Source organism: Strix aluco, chromosome W (assembly GCF_031877795.1).
Source record: "Strix aluco isolate bStrAlu1 chromosome W, bStrAlu1.hap1, whole genome shotgun sequence".
Lineage (NCBI taxonomy): Eukaryota > Metazoa > Chordata > Aves > Strigiformes > Strigidae > Strix > Strix aluco.
In genome coordinates, this window is record NC_133970.1 from 386,811 (window position 1) to 400,487 (window position 13,677).

The 13,677-nt window shown below is 42.5% G+C and overlaps 2 protein-coding genes across 13 annotated transcripts in view; one reads left to right on the plus strand and one right to left on the minus strand.

Annotated features, from left to right (window-relative positions):
* LOC141917863 (alpha-protein kinase 2-like) overlaps positions 1 to 2,492 on the plus strand; it is an 89,368-nt gene extending 86,876 nt beyond the window's left edge. The window contains exons 11-13 of one of the 4 annotated variants that reach the window (XM_074811476.1): positions 12 to 161; positions 243 to 297; positions 2,301 to 2,492. In XM_074811476.1, coding sequence (XP_074667577.1) covers positions 12 to 161; positions 243 to 297; positions 2,301 to 2,402 — 307 coding nt within the window. In that variant the 3' untranslated portion in view covers positions 2,403 to 2,492. Of the gene's footprint in view, positions 1 to 11; positions 417 to 918; positions 1,134 to 2,300 lie in introns of those variants that run through there. The other 3 variants (XM_074811477.1, XR_012621483.1, XM_074811480.1) reach the window with 3 other exon arrangements.
* Positions 1 to 13,677, minus strand: part of LOC141917864 (E3 ubiquitin-protein ligase NEDD4-like) — a 176,091-nt gene that overhangs the window by 3,925 nt on the left and 158,489 nt on the right. For all 9 annotated transcript variants that reach the window (XM_074811492.1, XM_074811488.1, XM_074811491.1 and 6 more), the window contains 9 exons: positions 12,306 to 12,427; positions 11,489 to 11,559; positions 9,483 to 9,578; positions 6,007 to 6,080; positions 3,538 to 3,598; positions 3,081 to 3,140; positions 2,440 to 2,547; positions 1,727 to 1,823; positions 1,150 to 1,222 (listed from right to left, as the gene is read on the minus strand). In XM_074811492.1, coding sequence (XP_074667593.1) covers positions 1,150 to 1,222; positions 1,727 to 1,823; positions 2,440 to 2,547; positions 3,081 to 3,140; positions 3,538 to 3,598; positions 6,007 to 6,080; positions 9,483 to 9,578; positions 11,489 to 11,559; positions 12,306 to 12,427 — 762 coding nt within the window. The remainder of the gene's footprint in view (positions 1 to 1,149; positions 1,223 to 1,726; positions 1,824 to 2,439; positions 2,548 to 3,080; positions 3,141 to 3,537; positions 3,599 to 6,006; positions 6,081 to 9,482; positions 9,579 to 11,488; positions 11,560 to 12,305; positions 12,428 to 13,677) is intronic.

Below are 13,677 nucleotides of genomic sequence, written 5' to 3' on the forward strand. Positions count from 1 at the left end.
TGCCCAAACAGGCAATCTGCACAGCGTCCGAGACCGGCCCTGCGCAGCCCAACGCCCCTTCGCAGAGACAACTGCGCTGCCTCTCTCCAGAGCTGGAGTGGGAATGGGCCAGAAACCACCGAGGAAAGGAGAAAAGCCAGCAGACACCACCCCCCCCTCCGGTATTTAGCTGATTGAAAACATGTCCTCTTTGTCAAAAGGCTGGTTCCCTAAGGCTCAGCAGAGATGTTCTGAATCCACAGGACAGACCCTCTGGGGGAAAAGAAGAATAAACATCCAAAAGAAGGTCTTGAAAAGGTCCGTAAAATCAAACAGGTAATTGAAATGTAAAGAGGAGGAGCTGATTGTGAAACGTGTTTAGGGTTTTGTTGTTGTGCATGTGGGGTCTTTAAAATTAAGCTTCTTACTCTGTAGAATGATTATTTTTATGGAAAGATGATCATTCTGTACTAATGTTCTAAAAATTAGTTTTCCTACACAGCACAGTTTAGTTACCTTAAAGCCATCTTCTTCATACACAACAGAGCAAGACAAGATTTGTACTGAATGCTTTCAACATGTGCAAATTCTATAAATTAGGACTAAATTAAGTAATTCAGTTTATGACCTCACATTTTTAGCGAATTGTCCAGCAATTTATGGCCTTTAGCATGGCTTTCTGTGGCTATGTTTTGTTACATCAGACTTTCTGTAGTTTGTTATACCCACTTACTAGGATGAGGAAAAACAAAATCGTGGAAAGTGATGGTGAGAGCAGTTACTAGAAGAAAAGCCCTGAGGTGAGAGGGTCACTTGGAATACAATAAAATAGCATTAAAAAGTCTTTATCAGAAAGGCTACAGTGGAAAGAGTTTATCTTGGATTCCTTTGGCTGCATTTATGGCAGAACACCTACACCTGCTCCCTCCATTCCTGCAGCCTTTCACATGTCCATGGGGAGGCAAAACAAGCGGCGTTTAGAAACAGAAGCAATGACACAGCCCCGGGGTCCAGCCCTGCCAGCGCCCGACTCTGCTCACCCACTGCCTTGAGAGGAGGGCGTATGAGCAGAGCTAGAACACCTCGGAGAGGAGCGCCGGTTCCCCCTCGCTGCAGTACATTCTGTACCTGATTGATGTACAGACGGGATAGGTATAATTAATAACTTACCATGTGTGAGCTCGGGGCAGTTTATCAGGACTTCCCCATTGCTCTATTGTAAACAGCTGAGGACCATTTGAACCTGAAAATGAAAATTGCATGAAATGTAAATTGCTGGACACTACAGAGATTACTTAAATAGTATTTTTAACACTAAATGTTTGCATAAATTGTAAGCTAGATTTTTTAAACAAAATACCTGGTACAAACCCTCTTAACTAAAACTAAAGCAAACAGGAGTGTGTTATTTATTTCCAGGAGCAGTCAGCTTGTCAAGTTTCTCTGACTACCTTTGTGTAGAGCCTGTGTAATGCAAAAGAACTAAACTCAGACATTAACATTTTAAAATTGAAGTGCTGGGTTAAACACCCATTCTCCTCTTCTCCATGGAACTTGAAGGTTACTCTGTGGACAGTGTCTACATAACGCCCGGGGTGTCTAACGCTTCGCTCCGCCTCCACGTGCCCCCCCAGTTCTCCAGTGCTATTGGCACCCAGGAGAACTCTTGGCTGTGACTAAACGTCAGTGGTGTTCAGCGAGGGCCCGTCCAGCCGCTCTGGCAGCGCGCAGCCCACGGGAAGCTCACCGTAAAGTTCAGCAAATCCGTTCATAGGCACGCGTGACGTCCCCGTCACAAACTGCAGCAATCGAATCCGTTTCTCAGCATCCATCAGTAGAACGGCCTGTTGACAGACAGACACAGTCACCGTCCCTTCACCGCCACAGTTAAACACAAAGGTGGGGGTCAGGTCACCCCCAGCGGGTGTGCTGCAATGGGAAATACACCGTGGGGAGAGTGCAGGAAAGGCCGGAAGGTGAAATGGAGGTTCGCAGAGAACAGGATCAGTGTTGCACTACAGCAGGGCCTCAGCCGAGCCTCTGGGATGGGCACAAGTATGTGGTCTTCATGTAACCCACCCCCAGGCAGGAAAACGGTATAGGAAACCAAGTTTGAAGTGCATACACAAAGCTGCAAAAAGTACAGGAATCTAAGAAAAACAGACACCCCTTTGGAAAATCTACGGCTATTATGGGAAAAAGTAATTTAGGAGTTTTTCTGGGGACATACACTTGTCACAAAAGTATTCTACTTCACAAATATTGCAGGACACTTCAGGTAAAACCAAAGATCTGACTTTCTCTCTTGGGTCTATTTCTAGTCCGGAGGAGTACCCCAGCCACCATTTCCAACAGACACATTGGACATGAAGAAAGATTTCATAACAGCCTCCAGAGAACAGTACAGCAGCTGTCACTCTTAGGAACAGGCAGAGAAGCCAACTGTGGTAGAAGTCTTACCTTCCAGAACCACTGGATCACGGGGTGGTTTGGGCAGTAACCGTTTTTGTAGATTGTGTGTTGTCTCCAGTCATTAACGTCAACATCGCCAAGGCCACACATCAGTAACTACAGGTAGAAGTAAATTGTTACAGTGTTAATTGGGTGGTATTGTGTTATCCTGTACACTCTGTCAGAAAAACAAGGTTACACTTCTCCTCTTTGACCTTTTAAACAGCAAAGCAGTGCAGATATAAATGCAAACATAAAGGAGAGTTCAAGGTTCTCTCCAGAACTCTCAAAGAATATTTCACTTCACTGGAGAAACACCCTCACTGTGATGTACGTGTGCACCTGTTGTGGTATTTTGCTCAAAATAGGGCTGGTACAGGCATAGGGCATGAATTCTGCAAGCTACATACATGCCTTTATATGCACATACTCAACCACCTCACTGAATAACAATTTTTTGTGCTTTTATAGGATCAATATATTTATTAATTAGGGGGGAAAAAATTCATTTCCCACTATTAACAAAACATCCTTGTCTACAAATTCACTCAGGATGAGTAAGTGACTTAGGATGAGCCTAGAACATAACACATCTTTCTGTGATGAGCATCACTGATCTGTTGTCTCTGGACATCAATTATCAAACTCACCTCTAGTTCATTTTCATCAAAAATCTTAATCAGATCAATAGGGAGAAGTTCTGTGAATCCCTAAAAGAAAGCAAAGAAAAGTTAAAATTCTCATACTGTGTAAAATTAAGTTTTTATCTAACATGCTTTGGCTTCAGGGAACCCAAGTAAACGATGGAGGACAAAGAAGGGTTTTGCAAATGAAATACACAGTTGCTGAAGTACGAGTCCCTAATTTAAAAGATTCATCACTAAATTATTTCAAGCTCAGTTAGTTTAAGCTTGAAAGAGAATTACCTTATTCTCATATATACATTCTTACACAAGGTAAAACAGGGGAATCGTAAGCCATAAGCATTCCAGAACTGGTGTGGTTACGCAAAGCTCCCTACTCCCTTAACACCGACGCTGAGTATAGAACTCTGCATTAAAAAAAAAGTTACTCAAGGGGGAAAAAAAAGCAGCTGAAGAGCCTTACCTCCAAGAAGGCATTCATCTGCTTCTGAACTCTGTTTACAAACCTCCACTGGATGACCAGGCTACAAACAAAGCCACAGACACACACATTACAAAACTGCAAACTAAGCCTTCTGAGATTTTAGCAACCATAATAGTTTCATTTTCTTATTTGCAGCTCCAGCCACCTCCCAGCCACACTCTGATGTTAAGGAAATTGAGCAGCTTTTTGTTAATTGCACAAATTTATCTTGTATGACTGATAGAAAAAAACCCCTATACAAGTATTTTCACTTTCCATGCAACACAAACTCTCCACACACACTTGCATGTTTTATAGCTATGACTTTTCTACATCACTGAGAATTTTTTAACGTAACACTGTCATGTCATCTATGTGAACCTTTTGGAGATTAACTCCAGGATGAACACGGCAAAAAGGCTTCCCTGAGGACTGAAACCACCAACAAACCCTGTGCTCTGCTTGCTTTCTAAATGGGGCTGATACTGTATTATGGGCTACCTCAGTGCTAGACGTTTTATTCTTCTGGAGCTGAGTGATTAACAATTCCCAAAGTCTACAGAATTTGAGGATAGACATGTAACAGTCCACCTATAAATAAATAAATGAATAAAACCTGCAGCATCAAAGGAAAAGGCTTGTACTGCAATGCCAACCATTGCAGCACAAACACCTCCCAGGTTCTAGAACAGTGCTTTAGAAATCCCTTTCCTACTGAAGCATGCTTCATTCTTAATTTGCATGAATATAGCAATTATATTTTTTTCTCCCCTTTGAAGAGGCCCTAATTAAAAATGCCAGCAAGTATAGTTGAATTTATTATTCTACATTCTGGTAGGCAGAAGAACTGAGGGAGCTTAAACGTAGTTTATAATTTGGCCAATTTTTGATAGCAACGCTGGCGCTGCAGCGCGGGCTCTGGTCTGTGTAACCGCGGGGAAGGGGGCGATGGCCTCACCGGGGGGCGCCTTCTGGCTCCTTTCAACTGTGGTGCTTTCAGCCAGACTTTGGAGAAGCACGTTTCCTGCGTGCAGATTTCAAAAAATCAAGCAGCTAATTTAATTTACTCTATTTTTGTTCGTCTGTTGGCCAATGTTACATAAATTGAATTTTCAAAGGCAGCATTACAGCACTGGATACTTCATTTGATGGCTACTAGAAAACTCCTGGTGGGATTTTCTCATAATGCTTCAAGAAATAACATTGATTTTTAAGTAGCAGCTCTTTAGTCAGTTTATCTATTTTCCTCCTTTTCTGCAAGTATTACATAATAAAATAATGCAAACAAACCACCAGATTTTCTATTAGACAACACTTCTGCATTATCTACATGTCCCCTAAGCACTACGTGTGCACGAGAATGCATCATTTGGGTGTTAGGACACAAAGGCAAAACCAAACAGAGGTGGTTTGCGTCTTTGTTTGTTTTGTTTTTTCTTAAAGTATAACAACTAGACTGGTTCTCTCATAATGGAATTCTGGGGACAAATATTTGAAAAAATTTAAGTTGCATTAATCATTTCCAGATGAGAGCATCCAAGTGTTGACTCTGGGGTTACAAAAATACTGTGACTAGCCACAAAAGAATTATCTAGATGTAAACCTGACTCAGTTCTGAATTTTGGCCCACATGTTTTCAGAGCCTTTAGTTTCTGCACTATGATGGGGATAAAAAGAGTTCATGATGTCTAGTATTTTGCACCTGAAAACAACAGACACCTGAAAAATTAAAGAGCTGGCAGTGCAAATGTATTACACCAAGTAACGAAAAAAAATCATAAAAGCAGAAATTTTGTATTGTTCCACCATTACAGCCAAATCACGGTAACACAACACTGCAAATGAGATTAACAAGCAAGTACAAAGTTCTCCTTAGAGGAATGCTTAAACATTTCCAGAGTTCCTGAGTTCTTCCTTAAGACCACAACGGCAAGCAAATACGAACTTAATAAATTATACAGACATCCTATTTTTAGTCCTTTTTCTCGATCTGGTTTAGTGTTCAGGTCTGCACCCATCTGCATTCTGTGACCTAGCAGTTCATCAGGAAAAACTGCAAACCCTAGAGTGAAATTCATCACCGCCTCAGAGATCTGCCCCCATAGCTGGTTACCCCACGGCCGTCTACTTTAACATGACGAGTGTCACATCCATTTTCTTTTCAGATGTCTGTCACTCAGAGCAATCCCACCCCTTCTAGAACCTTCCTCGTGCCTACCCATCAAGAAAATACTTTCCTACTACATCACAGACTCCCCTGATTACTGTAATTGATAGAACAGTAAAGGTTAAAATTCAGACTTTCTAAGGATTAGGGTGTGAACAACGTCAACAGTAAGATTTCCTTTGGAAAGGATCTCTGATGATCTGCTGTTGTACAAACTCTAGTAATGGCTGCAGGGTAAATTCTAAGACAAGTACAACTGTGCTTTCTTACACTCAGGATAAATTCCATAAATGTATACTTACTCAATGTACTCCCTTTTGTTCTCATTTGTTACCATGATTTCTGACCCGTTCGGCTTCAGGTCGACTTGATATGTCTGCATTTCAAACAAAAAGAAACAAAACACACCACAGGACGTTATTTCAGGACACATTTCTCACAAAATCCGCTCTGCTTGAGCAGCATTTTACAAGTAGTATCAGAAAATCATTATGCTATAATAGCTAATGAGACATCGAAACATCCCATGTTTAAAGATGGCATCATTAGGAACAAATTATCAAAATAATGATTATAATCATTAGCAAGTGAGCAAACCATTCCAAAGCAAACCTTTAGTCCTGAACAGCAGGTTCATTTGGGTAAAGCAAACATACATTCCATTTTAATATGGGTAGAAAAAAGTTGTCTGATTTTTCAAAATGCTTGAAAAATAACGGTTACTTAAAAACCACAGGGAAACTAATAAAAAGGCCAAAAGAGTAAGGGAGAGAAACAACTTACAGAAACGGTCAAGAACAGATTTGCTAAGGATGGTGTCACCATGGAGTGTAAGACTGAAAACACCCAATTCGTTACGCTTCACAAGGAACTACAGCAAGTCCAGATAATGTGTTGATTTCTGCAGACAGCGATTTACCAGTAGGAATTCACAGAATTAACGCTGGGCTAAAAGTTGGCAGCTTTTACCAGCGAGTGCCCCCCCACTGCCACCAAACGGTACGCGCCGTGGCTGTGGCTACGAAGCACGTTTCTCTGACTGCAGACCCTGGTGTTTGCCTACGGCACAGGCACGAGCCTGGATTAACTGATTGTGAAGCGTGTGTGCTTGGGCGTGCTCTTCACGGGCGGGAGAGGAGGGAGGTCAAGTGTTCTGCTGCGTGCAAGTTGTTACTCTGTGCCAGTCAGCTTGCTCCATCACCTCAAAAGCCTGGTGTCAGGGGGAGCAACAAAGGCGTGACTGTGCACCCACGTTCACAGTGGTTAAAGCTGTTACTGATCTTTAACAATTAAATCAGATGTTGAGTAACAGTAAGACAGTAAATTCATTAGCTAAGAAGTGGAGCTGTTCAAGGAGGAGGCTGGAGAGCTCTTTCCAGGACAGGATTAACACTGAATGCTTCAACAAGGAGAAAAACAGTACAAGAGGTCTGTTGGAATAAATGTACCCGTTACTGTATAGAAAAAAAACCCGATGACTGTACTGTTAAGGAAAAGTAATTCATAGGGAACCTACACACCTCTGAAACACTGGTTTATTCGTTCCATAAAGCCCAGAGAAGACAGTCCGGGCCTAGTAAGGAAAAGGTTTGCTCTACTGTCAAACAGGGCAGGGCGACTAAGGTCCCAGACACGGCAGCACAAACAGGCTGCCCGGGGCTGGTCTCTTCCTGCCCGCCACAAGATGCACTGCTTCAAGAAATGAGAAATGGTATTCCAGAGCCATTAAGAACTCAGGAGAAATACAGACCTTTCCTTTCTCTGCTTTCTGAAGACAGCTCTCCATCCTTCACGTGTTGGAAATATCTGCTGTGTGTTTCTTACTGACTTGTGAGAACTACCAAACCCATATTTTTGGTTATTAAATATTAAGGGCAATAAGAAGATAAGATTTATTAGAGGTTTTTGTTTTTCTCTAAGTCTAGAAGAGGTTTTGGTGATAAATGAAGTATAAATCAATTCCGAAGCTATGGCGGCACAAGCATCTCCCTCTTCCACCCAGTGCCCTGTGGAAGCGCTGTCATCTCCCACTCGGCTTCCCAAGGGCACTTTTATGAAGCTTCAGTAATAAACCAAGTGCTGGCAGTGAGTCCGGGTTCCTCGACCTCTGGTAGTCCCCAGAGCGCTGGCAGTGGCCAGTGGCACACGGCACAGCCAGTACCTGCCCTAACCCCGGACTGCTGGAAAGCTGCTGCGGGTGTTTCCGTCCCGAGCTGGGTAAATTCCTCCTCCCTACAGCACACCCTGCCCTCACCCTGCTGAGCTTATTTGGGCTTTTGATAAAATCTGTCATGCCAGTTCTGCATCTCACCAGCAGTATGATGGAAACAACATTATCTTCTTCTGGAATCAGATGCATCTATTGTAAATTAAACAAAATTCAATCGTGGTGGCAGTGCCAGAACCAGCTATTTGAGGTATTAGAGTGTCAGGAGAAGAGCAGAAAGCATCTCCGAGTAAGCTGATGTATGATTTGAGTCAGCCAGCAGAAGGGAGAGCTGGCAGTAAAAGGCTCTGAATAATGTGAAGCTAAACCGTTACAGAAGAGAAGAGAATGGAAATTACAACAAACAACCCAGCGTACTGCAGAAACTTTTCACCCTGTGTCTTTAATGTTTTCCCTAATTCTCTATCAAACCGGTAACCTTATGTGGCTTCAGGAACAAAGTAATAGCACTGAGAAGTGGATCAGAATGTTCTTGACAGCACATTGTGGGCATGTTTTGAAATTTTGAAGTCAGTGTTTAAAGAAGGCACCAAGGTTGACAATACCAGTGGTATGTGGAGCCAAGATATCTAGGTCTAAGAGTTAAACAAAGTGAAGACACTAAAAAAGGTCATAAAAGCCTATAAGCAAATTAATTTAAGAGACACAGGTAGGCGTTATAAAGTCCCAACACTGCACAAACCCAGTATGTTTTAGTCACTGTGTGTACACACGCATTACAACAGGTTCAGCTCCACAGATTATAAATAAATAAAAAATCCCCAGCCATGGTAGGCAAGTAAGTTTCAAGCTCATGTAAACAAATCCATGGTGTATTTGCTTTTAAGTCCTCAAATTAAATTTAACACATCTGTACACGACATTTATCTGCACCCAAGTTCTTTCCATCCAGAAGCTGACACAGGTCTCTGGGTTTGTTTCATGGGGTTCTCTGTAAAGACCAACTGTCAATCCAAGGCAGACTGTACCCCGAGCTGTTGTTACAGCTTCTACTGATAAAATGAGTTACGATTTTGGATGATTCTCACCTACTTCTCAATTGTTAAAAACATTATCTAACAGTTTTCATTTGTAACAGAGAGAGCTATCCAGAGACTGCAAACCTTTTTAAACAGGCGTGCTGCCTTTTGCTGCGCCGTCTGCCTGCATTACATACAAGACACTATAAACAAAGCACCTCACTGGTGGTAACTCTACCACTTACTTTACCCTGTGAGAACACCTTCAGCCTCCAGAACCCCAAACAGTCCCCGGCTGAGACTGGTTTCTAAGATGGACTGTGTAACACCTTTACTACCCCTCACTGCAAGCACGGCTTTTCACAGACATGCCGCATCGCTCACCCACCAGACCATCGTGTCCTTCCCTGGTCCTCAGACAGTTCAGGGACAAAGGGAGGGTGAATAATCATAGTCCACCTATATTGATCACTGACGTTCAACAGTCCTGATTAAGTTCACAACCAGGAGATGCTGCTTGGTATTTAATTACTTTTTGGCAATAACCAGTAATAAGATGGAAATACAGACTTTTCTGAAAACCTTTACATACCTGTCCAAAGTTTTCCTCATCTATGCAGAACATGAGATCCAACTCTGTGGGGTCATTTTCCAGGATCCACTTCAGAGAGTTGTAGTATTCACTATCCTACAGCAGATTATAATTAAACAAAGTTTGAAAATGTGAACGTTAGATGTATAGTTTACCTTTAAATTGAACAAATAAAAACATCTAAAATGAACTCCAAAGGGATGGGAAAGGTAAGAACTCGTTTACTTGCACAGCTACTGTAAAGCAGGGGAAGATGGATTACTTTATTCATATGTACGTATCTTAGATGCTGTACTTTTAGGTTAATGTAACTTTTCTTAATGGATTTGTGATCACATTATTATATAACACAATACATTGACTCTACATAGCTATTAGATAAAGATGTATATAGTGGTGTGAAATAACTGGTTGGAAAATGTCTTCTTGATAAAACTATACATTCTTTTCAACCCAATTTATATACCACTTCATTACATCAATAATACAATAACTGAGTGCACTGTTGCTGTTAAAAGCCTTGAAGCTTGCTGAATAGAAGACCCTCTGATTTCCTAAAAGGGCTGTGTCTTCATCATGTGTTAGGTTCATAACTAAAGACTGACCCAAGAAAAAAAGAAAGAAAACCACAAAAGAGTACGTGTGACTATCATTAAATATTTCCAAGCAAGAGAGCCAAAGAAATTAATTTCAAAATAAAGTTAAAACATTATTTACTCATGTATGCTTCAAGAGAAGAATGACCCGCCCAAATTTGGTGCCTAGGAGATAGTTGGAGCTGGAGAAGAAATTAAGCAGTTGAACCAGAATTTATGTCAGTAACTGACAATCTGTAAAAGTCTAAAACATCAAAAAGAATAAACCACGTTTTGTTCTTACACCACATACACTTCTGACAAGACCCAGGACAACTACTGCAGAGCGAAGAACAAAGGAAAAGGTTTCCCAACTACTTGTGGGAATACAAAGGCGTGATCTTCCTTCGAAGAGCCTTTGGGATAAGTCTCTCCTGAGCTTGGTTTTAAGCTTGTACTTGAGCCCCAGCCACCTCATCTCCTGCTGCTGCACCTCTGTGCTGGGCCTGTGAGCCAACGGACTCGGCTGCTGAGAGTCTTGGGCAAGCGCAGGGCGGGGGCGGCCACAGCCCGGCCCTGCCCACAGGGGCAGCGCGAGGTGGAACCGCTCCGCATCCGCATCCTGGGCGAGGGAGGAGGGCGCAGGGAAGGGGACAGACCCAAGTGTCATCCTGGCAAGCTAACGGAAACCATTCCCAGTTCCCTGCGTACGGATCTGCAACGCACCGTGCTTCAACACCGGCACGCCGCGCGTCTGCAGGGCGCATCTGCGGGCACCCGTCGGTTCACAGTACAAACTTAGAGATTACTAACTTGTAAACAGTTTGTTTTTCTCCTGGGGAGTGCCAAACAAGAAGTACTTGATTGCAATTGATGTTGAAGGTGTGAAAGTAGAGGAGGTGCAGGCAACAAAACCAAAAGGGGTATAAGGGCGTTAAGCCGTGCCGCACTCGTTCAGCGTGTGTCGGAGAAGAACGTTTATCCCTTGGCAGCCCTTTCTCCTTCCAGCACTGTGGGCAGCTTCCCGCGTTGCCAGGTCAGAACTAAGCCCCTGCACCCCCCTCCCTGCCCCAGAGCGTGACAGGCAGCTGGAGGGCTTGTGGTGGTGCTGCCTGTATGGGGGGGAGAAGGCTGACCCAGAGGAAAATCTGACAGTGTCATCAGACACCTGCTGCTGCCTTTCCTACCGGCCCGTTCATGTCTCCTCTCCCTTGCCCCCCTCTCCTCACTGTTAGCTCACTGGTTCTGAAACCGCTCTCCTAGCAGGGAAGGTTTATTAAAAACGTAGTACGCATCTTTCTGAAGTTGTTCCAGCTATGACCTTGTGTCTTCCATCAGGCACTTTACTGGAATTGTTAGCTCTTACCAATTTCCCCAGAGGAAAAAACCCACATAATTGCTAATGCTGGTACAGTTTAAATGTTACCTTACCACTGACTCCATGTCCTTCAGAGTGATTGGCTTCCCCAGCATCATCTTGTAAAACGGTCTGATGAAGAAGCCTAAAAGAGAGGAAGTGTTACCTCCACTGTTCTGCACCTCCAGCTCACCCAGAGACAGAGACAGGACTGCTCACGGATAACACACCGCGGTATTTCCTACTGTGCCGGCAAGTAAGAAACCTCCTGAAAGAGGTTTATCACAAGAATTATGCCATTAAACAACATAACATAAATGGCAGACAGACACAAAAGATGTGGAACTGAGCTCAAGATGCTCTAATCCATTTAAAATTGCCATTCTTCTTGCAAAGGAGAAGCCACAAAAACAGGACAGTGAGATTCCTCTTCTAACGTGCTGCACTAGCATTCAGTAACCTTTGATCCTTGCTTGCTTATTGTGGGATTTCAAAGTCTGGCAGAAATCAGATTTTGTCATTAAATCGTTCAGTAATAATTTTACAGATCACAGCAACTGACACCCACACAAACTGCTTTGGCTGCAGGTTTGCATGGAATTGGCTGATTTAAATTTAGTGGTTTTCCTTTAGGGATAGTGATTATTTAGCAATGCTGATCCTGTAGTTTTAACACGAGTGGAGAAAGGAGCAAAACTTTATATTAAACATATTTGTTGAGTAAGACACTATAATTCTTGAATCACCATTCACATCAGGAATGCAATTTCCAATAGTTCCATTACTTTCTCTCAGACTTTGCACTCTAAAGCATATGAATTATTGAAGTGATTTATTTCATTTAATAAGAATCCAGAAACAGTAGCACAGCCATGCAGTGCAATAACTCACCATCCAGCAGCTTCCCGTGATACACTGCCAGACCAGCAACCCGACCAATAAATGTGAAATACGACAGATGATCTTCGTTACAAAGACCTGAATTAGGATTAATCTGAAGTGTATAGTTGTCCCTTTTTTGGGGAAAGAAAAAAAATATCTAAATAACCAAGTCTTTAAATAACCAGATATTCAGATATGTTAATAAATAATTTGAGCTTAGGGCCATTTCCTGTTCATTTCTGCAAGAGTGTAATACTGTAATTTATCTGTTCTCAGCAGAAGTATCTGGCAGTCGGCGTAGGCTGACCTCACCGAATCGGTGCTGCCGTGGCCGTAAGCGTTACTTGCCACAGGGAACGAAAACTCCTGCTCGGGGTGTAACGGGATTCCACCCGTGGCAAGTGCCAGAGGGCTGTGCTGACCTCTTCAAAGGAGGAAAGCCTGGCAGCACTGAAAACGGTAAGATTTTGCCATCAGCTTCAGTGGAATGAGAATTTCAGCTAAGCTATCTCTTCGGCCTTCTTGCTGTGCTTCATTTTTCACTCCTTCCAGCCAAATTTCAAGCTTAAAATTTTAGTATTCTCTTTCTCAGTAGCTGCTTTTAGTTTTTGAAATATCTGAAGGTCCTGAAGAGGAATTAAGCAGAGGCCCATGGTCCGACTGCCCCAGGATAAAGAACATTTCCTTAACTAGCACCTTAAGCTGCACACACTAGAGAACATCTCTGCAATGCCCTTAACCTCCCAGATACTGCAAAAAGCCATCAGAGGAATAAGAGCTTTTCACTGGGTAACAAAGCATTAAGAGTCGTGTGAAAGTGTCTGTCACAATACGACATGAGTGTAAAAGCAGCATCTTTAATTTGCAGTATATTCTTAATCTGTGAAGAAAGATACAGGGGTTTGAAGTAGAATTTTTTTTTCTTACTTCTTAAAATAACTATTTAGATTTCTGAACCTAAAATGAAGTAACATATTTAAAATGTCTACAGTGACCTACCTCCCTCACCAGATGTGTATCCACACAGGCATTCTGTGCTAGTCAGCCTTGTGTCTCCCTTCAACAGCAGAACGTGTCTCTTCTGAGACACAAACGTGAGAAAAAACTCCCATTGTGGAGTCTTTGCTCATCTACTTACAGGCTGTTCAACACTTACTAGAGAAAGGAGTGAGCTTTATATATGGACATAAAACCATCAAAACTACTGCCTGCAGTGAAGAAATCCATCCTCACTATAGCCAAGCACACGACGTGGAATTACAGACAGTGTATTAAAACAAATCTGCTTTAAGCAAGAGACTTGCTCTCTCATTTACACTAATGGATTGCTCAAAGATTTTAAAATTGGACAAAATCGCATTTAAATTTATGTAAGGCCACT